Raw genomic sequence first — 13008 nt, forward strand, 5'->3', positions numbered from 1 at the left:
AAAAAACCTAAACCACTGCCTCCAATTTAGAATGAATCTTCCAATATTGCACCATTTCAAAACTGAAACAACTAGGCAGATAGCTCTCTGATCCAGGGGCAATTTAATCTTCAATTGCCCCAGCAAGTTTGCAAAAACATTCAAGAGGGTTTAGTGAAGTGGCTGGAAACATTATTAAAATTACACTTGCAAACAGTATTTACAAAGAGCTGATAATCCCATCTATGGATGGAAAAGATGGGACTTGCATTGAGGTACCAAACGATAAGAATTTAAACACACATAACCTGCCAGGCTAGGGAGCACTTCAGATTGGACAGCGCGGTTCTTCCTGGCTTGTACTGGTCTCAAACCACACCTGAGGCTGCAAGAGGTCCCAAACTTAATTAGCCCAAGAAATAGTGCGGTTGTTACCAAACCTATATACTCAACATGCTCTAAACTGACACCTTCTTCTCAGAAAATCGACTGCCTCTTCCTTTACACTCTGATGCCCAATCTTGTAGCCTGCTTCCCATTGGAAGACTTACTTGTGAATTGATCACCAGTCAGCGATCAGGTTCTTCATTCAGGTCCACAGGATGTAACTATTCAAGGAAATATTTTGCGTTGATTGTGACACTTCAGACAGCAAGAAGGTACTGATTCCCTCATCTTCACTCACGCCAATTCAAAGCTTTCATCTTCATTCCTGGCATCCAAAGAGTTTGCAGTGAATTGCTAACTCAAGATCCATTGAATTTATATATTTTTTATGTGCGTCAGACCTTTAGCCAACAGTTGATAGGTGCATGTAGAGAAATTGCATTATAGCCAGGGAGTCTTCACTACATGGGGCTGCTAAATGAGTGATGAATCAACTGAGTCATTGTCTAGCAAATGGGCAGATAAGGAAATTAGGCACTCCTGGCTGGTTTCTCTCGATACTTGAGGTCATCCAAAATTCATCCACCCATGTCCCTATCCCACTGTGCATGCTGATCCAATTTGGCTCCCAGTCAAGCAATGTCTGGATGCTAAAATTCTCATCCTTGTATCATAGTCTTGGCCTCATCCCTCCCTATGTCTATCATCTCCTCCAACTGTACAACCCTGCGAGATATCTGTACTCCTTTAATTTTGGTCTCTTTACTAATCAATTACAATGACAGTGACAAGCTCAGGAATTGCCTTCCTACTTCTCTCTGACTCTCCATCATTTTCCACCACCATTCACACATTCCTTATGAAGCAGCTCTTTGACCCGTCTCACTTAGTATCTCTTTATGTAGCCTGACATCATATTTTGTTTTATGATGCTCCCAAGAAGCATCCTGGGACTTTTCATTACATTAGAGGTGCTGTATAAATATAAATCTAATGGGAGTCTACTTTACAGGATGTAATAGAACATTTAGAAATGCATATGACAATCAAACAGAGTTAACATGGCTTCATGAAGGCGAAATCATGCCTGACAAATTAGATTTCCAAATCATAAGGATAGCTGGTGGCTCAGTCATTAGCACAAATACCTCACAGTGTTAGGGACCTGGGTTCAATTCCAACTTTGGACGAATGTAGGGAGCTTGCACATTCTCCCTGTATCTGCATAGGCTTCCTTTGGCTGTTCTAGTTTCTTTCCACAGTCCAAAGCTGTCACTTTGGAATATTATGTGCAATTCTGATCTCCCTTCTATCGGAAGAATGTTGTGAAACTTTAAAGTGTTCAGAAAATATTTACAAGCATGATGCTAGGGTGGGAGGGTTTGAGCTATAGGGAGAGGTTGAATAGGCTGGGGCTGTTTTCCCTGGAGTGTCGGAGGATGAGGGGTTATCTTATAGAGGTTTATAAAATCATGAGGGGCATGGATAGGGTAAATAGACAAGGTCTTTTCCCTGGGAGACAGGAGTCCAAAACTAGAGGGCATAGGTTTAGGGTGAGAGGGGAAAGATATAAAAGGGACATTAGGGGTAACGTTTTCACATAGAAGGTGGTGCATGAATGGAATGAGTTACCAGAAAAACTGGTGGAGGCTGGTACATTTTTACAACATTTAAATGGTATCTGGATGGGTATATGAATGGGAAGGGTTTGGAGGGATATGGGCCAAGTGCTGGCAAATGGGACTAGATTAATTTAGGACATCTGGTCAGCATGGACAAGTTGGACTGAAGGCTTTGTGTCTGTGCTGTACATCTCTATGACTCGATATGCAGGTTGAGGTGGACTGGCTGTGAGAAATGCAGGGTTACAGGAACTAGATCTGGGTGAGTTGCTCTTTGGAGGGTCAGTGTGGACTTGATAGGCCAAATGGCCTGTTTCCACACTACAGGGATTCTATGATACTGATCTATGATAAGTTTGATAAGACACTACACAGAGGTCTACTTAATAAAGTAAGACCCCATGGTGTTGGGAATAGTACATTCACATCACTAGAGGATTGGTTAACTAAAAGAAGATAAAGAATTGGGGTGAAGGAGACATTTTCAGGATAGCCTGGATCAATGCTGGCACCACAATTATTGGCAATATATATTAATGACTTGAACGAGGAAAGTGAATGTACTGTGGCAAAGTTTGCAGGTGATGCAAAAATAGATAGGAAGGCAAATAGTGAGGATGACAAAAGAGTCTGCTGAGGAATGTAGACAGGTTTTGTGAGTGGGCAAAGCATTGGCACATCGAATATAAATAATGGTGATGTGAGATAATGTACTTTGGCTGGAAGAATAGAGGAGCTGACTACTATTTAAATGGAGAAAGACTGCAGAAAGCTGCAGCACAGAGGGATTTGGGAGTTCTCATGTATAAATCACAAAAAGGCTAGCATACAAGTTCAGTGGGTAATAGGGAAAGCAAATGGAATGTTGGCCTTTATTTCAGTGAATAGCATATAAGGTTTAGGGAGGTTTTGCTAAACCTATTCAAAACGCTGGTCAGACACAACTGGAACATTGTGAACAATTTTGGGCCCCTTACCTAAGGAAAGAGATACTGGCTTTGGAGGCAGTCCAGAGAATGTTCACTAGGTGTATTTTAGGTGTAGAGGGATTTTCAAATGATGAGAGATTGAAGAGGTTGGGCCTGTACTCACTGAGGCTTAGAAGAATGAGAAGAGAGCTAACTGAAATGTGAGACTTTTAAAGGAGTTTACAGGGTAGATGTGGAGAGGTTATTTCCCCATATGGGAGAGTTGATGACCAGAGGGTGTAATTTCAGAATAAGGGGTCACACATTGATGAGGAGGAATTTCTTCTCTCAGAGGGGAACGAATCTGTGGAATCTTTTACCAAGAGGGCTGTTGAGGCTGGGTCATTAAGTATATTCAAGGATGGACAGATTTTTAATCAGGCAGAGAAACAAGGGTTATGGGGATAAGGCAGGAAAGTGGAGCAGCCATGATCTCATTACATTGTGGGGCAGACTCAATGGGATGAATGGCCTCTTTCTGCTCCCTATGTCTTACTATCTCAGCAGCTGTCAATGAAGTGAACTCACTGCCTTTTGAAACTGAATGACACTGCAAATGGTTAACAGTCAGATTCCGCAGGCATGACGTTTGGTTAATAGATTGAAACACTGAAAAGTATTAAAAATAAATAACACCACTGTGACAGGGATTTTTTTCTCTCTTTCTCTCCCTGTCTCTCAGTCAGCCACAGGAAGTGCAAGCAGGATAAACTTCCTGTCGACCACAAGTCAGGTTGCTAGAGGCAGCAGCACCATTCATTTCCCTTGCCACAGAAGTTGGCTTTGTGAGAAATTCATTCTCCAATACAGAGCTCCATTTTGCACCTCACACTCCCCTGTGTAATGCTGTACTCAGGTCACTGAGCCTGGTGCATCGTTCACTGTACAAGATGTCTGATTTACTCCACCTGGAGAGATCATAATGTTAGTTATAAAGTGGGTGTTAATGTGTGAAAACACGACATCGTTTCTTTTAACACACGTGCCACATTGGAGTAAACCACACAAAATTCACTTGGAACAACCCACTGCTACATTGAACTCACATTAAGGGTCTGTAGTTGAGAATCATGCAGTGAACATCATACAGAAATGAGAGAAGCAGCCTTTATACTGGTTCAACCCAGAGACTGAAATACTTTTTAATGCACCAGCAATGACCCTGAATTTGTACTGGAAACTGAATTTAATGTTATTTTCTTGAACTTTACTCCTATCTCCCACCAGCCCTCTGGCTCAGTATGGGATCATAGATTCATAGAGTCATACAGTATGGAAGCAGACCATTCGATCCAACTCTTCCATGCTGACGAGGTATCCCACTCTGAACTGGTCCCATTTGCTTATGTTTGGTCCGGGTACAGGAGTCTACATCACAATATCCTATCCAATGTTCAGGCTGGTATTAAGTTCTGGGGAGAGACAGAGAGAGAGAGAGAGAGTGTGTGTGTCTGTTTGTGTGTGATAAACAGAGTTGGTGATGGGTGAGGGTAGAGGGATGTGAAACCAGAGCCATTATGGCTGCAACCAGGCCTGCCCTGCTACTCAGTGAGATGGTGATGTCAACTCGTAGAGTCAGGCTACACATAAGAGGCTCTTCGGCCCATTGTGTCTGTGCCGACCATTAATTCCACTTTCCAACACTTGGCCCATAGCTTTGAATGTTATGACATTTAAAGTGCTCATCCATGTACTTTTTAAAGGTTGTGAACTTTCCTGCCTGCAATACTCTCCCAAGCAGTGCGTTCCAGATTCCCACTACCCTCTGGGTGCTTTTCCTCAAATCCCCTCAAAACCTCCTGCCCTTCACTTCAGAGTGTGCCCCATTGTTACTGACTATTCAGCTATTCAGTCAATCCTAAGCTTCCGGCAATGGTGTGTTCTCTCTCTGTGCTGATCTATTTACTGTGTAGCAGTGGGAAGAACACTATTCTAGTAATCCAGGGAACCCAGCTAAATGTTCTGGAGGCATAGGTTTGAATCCCACCGTGGAATTTAAATTTAGTGAGTTGAAAATCTGCATCTGAAAGCTAACCTCAGTCACAATGATCGGACAAGAATTGTCAGTTGTTGTAAAAATCCATCTAACTCACCAGGATCATAGAGGTTGGACAGGTACATGACTTGAAAAGGTTTAGAGCAATATGAGCCAAAAGCAGGCAAATGAGACTAGTTTGTTTAGGAAACCTGATTAGTATGGACGAGTTGGGTGGAATGGCCTGTTTCTTTGCTGCGTACCTAATGTCCTTTAGGGAAACAACTGTGTTATCCTTACCCGGTCTGACTTACATGTGACTCTAGTGCCACATGATAACTGACTCTTACAGAATTGTTATAGTGCAGGGGAAGGGCATTCAGCCCATCGTGCCTGTACCAGTTCTATTTTTCAATCTCCTGCCTTTTCCCTATTCAGGGCAATTGTGCATGGGCCTTGCCAGTGATGCCCTCACCCCATGGATAGGTTACAAAGTGCCAGCACGCGGCACAATCTAATAGCAATGGGGGGGTTGGCAGATGCTGAATTTGCTCCTTTTTTCTGAGTTGCAGATTGGGAGACTTTCCAATGCCACCATAGAATCATAGAGTCACACAGCATGGAAACAGACCCTTCGGTCCAACTCGTCCAGGCTGACAAGGTTTCCTAAACTGAACCAGTCCCATTTACCTGCATTTGGCCTATATCCCTCTAAACCATTCCTATTCATCTACTTGTCCAAATGTCTTTTAAATGTAATTGTACCCAGCTCTACTACTTCCTTTGGCAGCTTGTTCCATTTATGTACCACTCTCTTTGTGAAAAAGTTGCATTTCAGGTCCCTTTTAAAACTTTCCCCATTTCACCTCAAACCTATGCCCTCTAGTTTTGGACTCCCCTAACCTGGGGAAAAGTCCTTTGCCATTCACCTTATCTACGCCCCTCATGATTTTATAATTTTCTATAAGGCCATCTCTCAGCCTCCTATGCTCCAGGGAGAAAAGTCCCAGCCTATCTAGCCTCTCCTTATAACTCAAACCTTCCAATCTCGGTAACATCCTTGTAAAGCTGTTTTGCGTCCTTTCCAATTTAAAAATATCCTTCTAGGCGACCAGAATTGTGCACAATACTCCAAATGTGATCTTGCCAATGTTCTGTACAGCTGTAACGTGATGTTCCATCTCCTAAACTCAATTGCACCAGATCCATTGATTCAAGAGCAACTGACAACTGAATATAAAACTTTATTAGTCCACATGGCTCAAGATGACATTTTCTCTTTCTCTTGGTATTGTGCTGATGAAGAGTGATGGTCTGATGGTGGCGGTCCCCTCAAAACAAGGAGGGTATGTCCGTAGCATTCCTTTTGACTGCGTAACCAGGTTATTTCAGGCAGAGAGTTCAGCCCATTGACCATGCACTGGAAGACTAGAGAGGCATCAAGCCAAGATGAGAGCGAAGTAACCCTGATAAAAATACCTCCACACATGAAAGGAGCCTAGGAATAGGAGACAGGAGGCCATTCAGGCCCTCAAGATTGGTCTAGGATCCAATTAGATCAAGGCTGATCTGTATTTTATCTCCATCCATCCTTATCTCCATTATCACTTCTTATCTCTTGATAGCGCGTCCCCAAAATTAAAATTAGACTCTTCCTCAATTGTTATTATATTGAGGAGAAAGTGAGGACTGCAGATGCTGGAGATCAGAGCTGAAAATGTGTTGCTGGAAAAGCGCAGCAGGTCAGGCAGCATCCAAGGGGCAGGAGAATCAACATTTCGGGCATGAGCCCTTCTTCAGGAATGAGGAAAGTGTGCCAAGCAGGCTAAGATAAAAGGTAGGGAAGAGGGACTTGAGGGAGGGGTGTTGGAAATGCGATAGGTAGAAGGAGGTTAAGGTGAGGGTAATAGGCCGGAGTGGTGGTGGGGTGGATAGGTCAGGAAGAAGATTGCAGGTTAGGAAGGTGGCGCTGAGTTCGAGAGTTGGGACTGAGACAAGGTGGGGGGAGGGGAAATGAGGAAACTGGAGAAACCCGAGTTCATCCCTTGTGGTTGGAGGGCTCCTAGGCGGAAGATGAGGCGCTCTTCCTCCAGCTGTCGTGTTGCTATGGTCTGGCGATGGAGGAGTCCAAGGACCTGCATGTTCTTGGTGGAGTGGGAGGGGGAGTTGAAGTGTTGAGCCACGGGGTGGTTGGGTTGGTTGGTCCGGGTGTCCCAGAGGTGTTCTCTTAAACGTTCTGCAAGTAGGCAGCCTGTCTCCCCAATATAGAGGAGGCCACATCGGGTGCAGCGGATGCAGTAAATGATGTGTGTGGAGGTGCAGGTGAATTTGTGGCGGATATGGAAGGATCCCTTGGGGCCTTGGAGGGAAGTAAGGGGGGAAGGTGTGGGCGCAAGTTTTGCATTTCTTGCAGTTGCAGGGGAAGGTCCCGGAAGTGGAGGTTGGGTTGGTGGGGGGTGTGGACCTGACGAGGGAGTCACGGAGGGAGTGGTCTTTTTGGAACGCTGATAGGGGAGGGGAGGGAAATGTATCCCTGGTGGTGGGATGGAAGTTCTTTCAAGGAGATGGAGCTTCTGATGGACAGGATAGATGCTCCATGTTGACCTTTCAGCATTATTCTATCCTCACTTGAATATCCTACTGATTCCTAACCCTCTATTCTAGTGATTGCAGTGAAATCCATGCCTTTGGGCACGAGATAGAGTCATAGGGACATATAGTACGGAAACAGACCCTTTGGTCCAAAACGTCCATGCTGATCAGATATTCTAAATTAATCTAGTCCCATTTGTTAGCACTTGGCCCGTATCCCTCCAAACCCTTCCTATTCATATACACATCCAGATGCCTTTTAAATGTTGTAATCGTACCAGCCTCTACCACTTCCTCTGGCAGCTCATGCCATACACATACCACCCTCTGTTTGAAAAAAATTGCCCCTTAGGTGCCTTGTAAACCTTTCCCCTCTCACCCTAAATCTTGGCACTCTAATTCTGGACTGCCCACCCCAGGGAAAGACCTCATCTATTTATCCTATCCATGTCACTCCTGATTTTATAAACCTCTCTAAGATCACCCCTCAGCCCCTGATGCTCCAGAGAAAACAGCCCCAGCCTATTCAGCCTCTCGCTATAACTTAAACCCTCCAATCCTGGCAATAACCTTGTAAATCTTTTCTGAATCCTTTCAAGTTTCACAACATCCTTCCTATAGGAGGGAGACCAGAACTGCACACACTTTTCAAAGTTTGTGCGAAGATTTGTAGCTCGGGTGCTTGTTGTAGTGGTTCTGTTCGCCGAGCTGGAACCAAAACTTCCAGCTCGGCGAACAGAACCACTGCACACACTATTCCAGAAATGGCCTAATCAGTGTCCTGTACAGCTGCAACATGACCTCCCAACTCCTATTTTCGATGCTTTAACCAATAAAGGAAAACATACCAAACGCCTTCTTCACTATCTTATCAATCTGCGACTCCACTTTCAAGGAACTGTGAACCTGCACTCCAAGGTCTCTGTTCAATAACATTCCCCAGGACCTTACCATTAAGTCTATCAGGGTCCAGCCCTGATTTGCCTTTTCAAAACGCAGCAACTCACATTTATCTGAATTCAACTCCATCTGTCATCCCTCACCCATTGGCCCATCTGATCAAGATCCTGTTGTACTCTGGGTAATCTTCACTGCCCACTGCACCTCCAATTTGATGAGAAAAGAAAAATATGGGTCTTTTCTGCAGCTAGTGATGTTGAAAGAACTGCTTGCAGGACTCTATACTGTATACCCAAATAGTAGTTTTCTCATGAATGGCAACTTATAATAAAAGCTGAATAACTCCAAATAAACACATTTTCTAGATGTAATTTAAACTTTTATAACTAGAAGGTCCAGCAGGTTAAATTATGAGAAGGCAAAAAATTGAAAAATGCAGAGGGAGATTCAATACTCATTAACATTCCAATCAAGTGAGAAATTCAGCAAGCACCCCTGCCCCCCAAGTGCAAATCCCTCTGTAACTGTGGGTCAGCATTCAAAAGAAATCAAAAATCATGTCATTGGCACTCAAGGGGAGCTGGATGGACGTTGCTCAAGAGCTGGCATCCAGTCATTAAAAGTGAAACACAATGAGTCTGTTTCATTTCTTTCTTTTTCTAGGTCCTGCAGAAGTAGAATGGTCTTGATGGGCGGAGGGAGGGGGGGTAGGGGGTGGTTGGGAGGCAGGGGGGTTGGGTCTTAAGTGTTTTGTGGGATTTGATGGGGGAGGAGCTCGAGACCTTGGAACTGGACTGCCAAGGCATCAGACTGTTGGTCAGGTCTCTGGCAAGGGTCCCACTTGTCTTCTACTGTATTAAACTACGTGTCTTCTTTGCTTGTTTTCTTTTTGTTCTATTCCATGTTTACAGCCAAACGGTGGCAGCCAGGGCAAAGTTGCGGGGTCTTTTCTGCTGCCGCCACCACCCCCAATGGCCAGACCCGTCCCCCTTGCAATGTCTGACACAAAATCAACCAGTGCGTCCCCAGAGGGAGGAGCCACATCACCTACATCACCGTGTAAGTGAAGGAGAATGCTCCTCTTGTGTGTGCGTGTGCGTGTCCAAGGCTGCGTGTGTCTTCGTCTGTTCTGATGACATGACCCTTCTCACATTCCTTAGGTATCAGACCTAACTCCCCCAGAAGCATTCCAGGTCACCCATCCAATTCTAACCATGGGGATACAGTAATGTAGCTGTGGTACATCCTAGCACCATTCCCCAGCACTTAGTGTAAACAAACAGGTTTTCCTTTATCTCCCCCCCCCCAACTCTGCACAAGGCGGGGGATGAAGGTAAAGTCTCCCAGGCTGCTCTCTTGTGAGAGTCATGGATCACCACACCTCATTCAGCGCCAAGAGGGTGAAGAAGGAAAGTCCTTTACAGCAACTTCAACCAGTGTGAGAATCAAATCTATGGTGTTGGTATCTTTCTGCATCAGCAAACTAGCCAGCTAGCCAGTTGAGCTAAACCCCGAGCTGTCCCCAAGGCAAGGACAGTAAAGGACAGGGGACAGAAAACAGTCAGGAGAAAGTGAGGACTGCAGATGCTGGAGATCAGAGTCGAGAGTGTGGTGCTGGAAAAGCACAGCAGGTCGGGCAAGAGATGAAAAGCTCTTGCCCAAAACATCGATTCTACTGCTCCTCGGATGCTGCCTGACCTACTGCGCTTTTCCAGCACCACATTTGACAGAAAACAATAAGCCCATTGGAAGTTTGCAAACCCCAAAGTGCTTCATGCTGCCCCAGCAATTCCTTTACTATTCTGGCAGTTTTTCTGCTGCTTTATTTCAATCTGCTCAGGTTCCTTTTATTATTTTCTGGAATGATATTGTTTGTTGCATGGAATGTATTCACACTTTAAGCCTTAGAACAAACCAATTACAACGAGCCATCATCTTTCCTTGCATAAGAAGTGTTCAGTGCTTAAACATTAATGTATGCAAATGGCACCTCAGAGAGAAAGAGAGAGAGAGAGAGGGAGGGGCCTTACCATTTCTAACTGGTGAAACATCTCAATACACTTCAGAATGTATTCTGTTGTTAATAGTTGGTGTTTTTCTGTAAGTGTTTTCAGACTGAGGCAGAGAAGGTCAAATATTTACTGTTAATGATATCCACTCAGTATGCTTATGTCTTGATTCCTCTCTCCAATATTTTAATGGAGGTGGTGGTACAGAGAACCTGTAACTCTGCACCACTTTTGGCCCAGCATGCTGTTGCTGGCCCTTCCAAAGTGTTCACCTCTTAGTCCCTTTTCCAATATTCTTTTAACACAAGCCTCTTTGAAATCTCAAATCTAGATTCTGTCTCTCCTCCCAATCCACTTGAATCATTCCATGTTGAAACAGTCACTTGCAGCCAGTAATAGAACAAACTTCAAACTGTTTCCCTCCATGCTTATGAAACGGAGTCGTCTTTAACTTATGCCGTCTCTCAGGCAGTGAAATCTGGTGGTGCAGTCTGCCCCTCATCCAAAACCCCAGGTTGACACTGTAGAGATCTGGGTTCAAATCCTACTGTGGGACTTGTAGAGTTTAAAACTCAATTTAGAAATCTGGAATCATTGTTCTTGATGGTAACTGTCATTGGGTCATTGATTGTTGTGAAGATCCATCTGGTTCACTAATGCCGCTTTAGGGAATTAAAGCTGCTATCCCTCACCAGTCTGGTCTGCATGTGACTCCAGATCTGCAGCCATGTGGTTGGTTCTGAACTGCCCTTTAAAATAGACAGCACCTTTCAAACCTGCAACCTTCATTACGTAGAAGGACAAAGGCAGCAGCTACATGGGAACATCACCACCTTCGAGTTCCCGCCCAAGGGTCATGCCATCCTGACTTGGAAAAATATTGCTGTTCCTTCAATATCACTGGGTCAAAATCCTGGAATTCCCTCCCAAGCAGTGGGTGTCCCTGCATCACAAGGACTGCAACGGTTTAAGAACACAGCTTACCACCACCTTTTCCTGGGTAAGTAGAGATGGGCATTAAATGTTGGACCAGCCAAGTTACTCCCTCATCCTACAAATAAATTTGAAAAATGGTCTCACGAGCCACCAATTCAAGGGCAGTTAGGCACGGCAGAATATATTGGCTGTGCCAGCATTGCCCATGTCCCACAAAATAATTCCTTCTTCCTCTCTAGCTATGGACTCATCAGTCAGTGAAAATATTGGCAATGGTATCAGAACTGGTATAAATGATTCATTTTAGTGTCTAAGTTAATGTGTCTGATCAAGAAAATGCTATTTGTCCAGTAAAAACACCAACAGTAACTTCAAGGCTTTGGATGGTAAAAGCTTATGGTTCATGTGAGAGTGGTTAAACCATACTCATATGGTGCTACCCAAAAGTACAGCCTCCATCCTGAGTTATTGAGACCATAAAATGTAGGAGCAGAATTAGGTCATTCAGCCCATCTATGGGACCATGGCTTTGGCCTTTGAAATGAATGGGAGATTTGTCCACCATCTCCATTCCTACTTTAGTCAATTCCTAAACAAACTTGCAGGATTAATAAGTACATGAATTAGGCGAAGTGTTGGCCAGTGATGCCCCCATCACTTGATAAGGAATGAAGCAAAGAGGCCAATAATGGGCAGTCGAGGGAACCAGATGGCTGGATATTGCCTGTCCTTCTTATATGGCTAAGTTTACATCGTGATGCCTATGTCTATACATCCACCCTGTGGGCACTGGTCCGGCTAAGATGCTTTGCCATTCCCCTGCATCCAATTTTAACTTGCGTTCCCAAGTTTTGTGTAAAGCTGATTACAGTGTGCGGGGGAGGGGATGGGGGATCTTGCTGGCACTTAACAATGATTGCTGTCTCTCAAAAAAGAACATGAAAGACTCAAAATGAGGTGGAAGCAAGCTTGTGCAAAGGTTGATCCAGCTCGATTAAACAACAATGGACCAGAGCCAAGTCCCAAGCTGTCCAGTTGAGAGAAAGCTATCATGCGTGTTTGATTCTTTTATAATGGTGCTCCTGAGGACCTGCTGACCACAGAATTAAACCAAAGCTTTCTGAGCTGTCACACTTCGCCAAAACAATTCAGACACAGAACCCTTAGAAGTTTAGGGAGAATCTGCACAGTGTGTTCCTCATTGCTGTATTGCAATTTACATCAAACCAATTTATCATGAGGAACAAGCCTTCACAATTGGGTAAAGCAAACCACAGAACTGTGGATGTGGAGGTCTGAAACAAAAAGAGGAATTGCTGGAGAAGCTTAGCAGATCTGGCAACATCTGTGGGAAGAAAGCAAAGTTAACATTTTGAATGTGATAATTCTAACAGTTCTAATGAAGAGTCTCCAGTCTCAAAATGTTAACTCTGTTTCCCTCTCCATAGATGCTGCCAGATCCACTGAATTTCACCAGCGATTTCTGTTTTGTTGCTACACAATCGAGTATTTGTTTAAAGTTTGCTTGGTGGATAGGCAGGGAATTCTGTGAGGAACCCTACTGAGTGTTTCTGCAAGATGATCTGCAGGGAATTAACTTCCCCTTGAGGCTGAGATGATTCAGAGATTCAGAATGAAAG

The 13008-nt window shown here is 44.3% G+C and overlaps 1 protein-coding gene across 1 annotated transcript in view; it reads left to right on the forward strand.

Annotated features, from left to right (window-relative positions):
- The window catches only part of nfixb (nuclear factor I/Xb), a 425963-nt gene that overhangs the window by 368870 nt on the left and 44085 nt on the right, over positions 1-13008 (forward strand). Inside the window, exon 10 of the mRNA XM_060855041.1 lies at positions 9335-9482. Coding sequence (XP_060711024.1) covers positions 9335-9482 — 148 coding nt within the window. The remainder of the gene's footprint in view (positions 1-9334; positions 9483-13008) is intronic.

The sequence above is a fragment of the Hemiscyllium ocellatum genome, chromosome 45 (assembly GCF_020745735.1).
Source record: "Hemiscyllium ocellatum isolate sHemOce1 chromosome 45, sHemOce1.pat.X.cur, whole genome shotgun sequence".
Classification (NCBI taxonomy): domain Eukaryota; kingdom Metazoa; phylum Chordata; class Chondrichthyes; order Orectolobiformes; family Hemiscylliidae; genus Hemiscyllium; species Hemiscyllium ocellatum.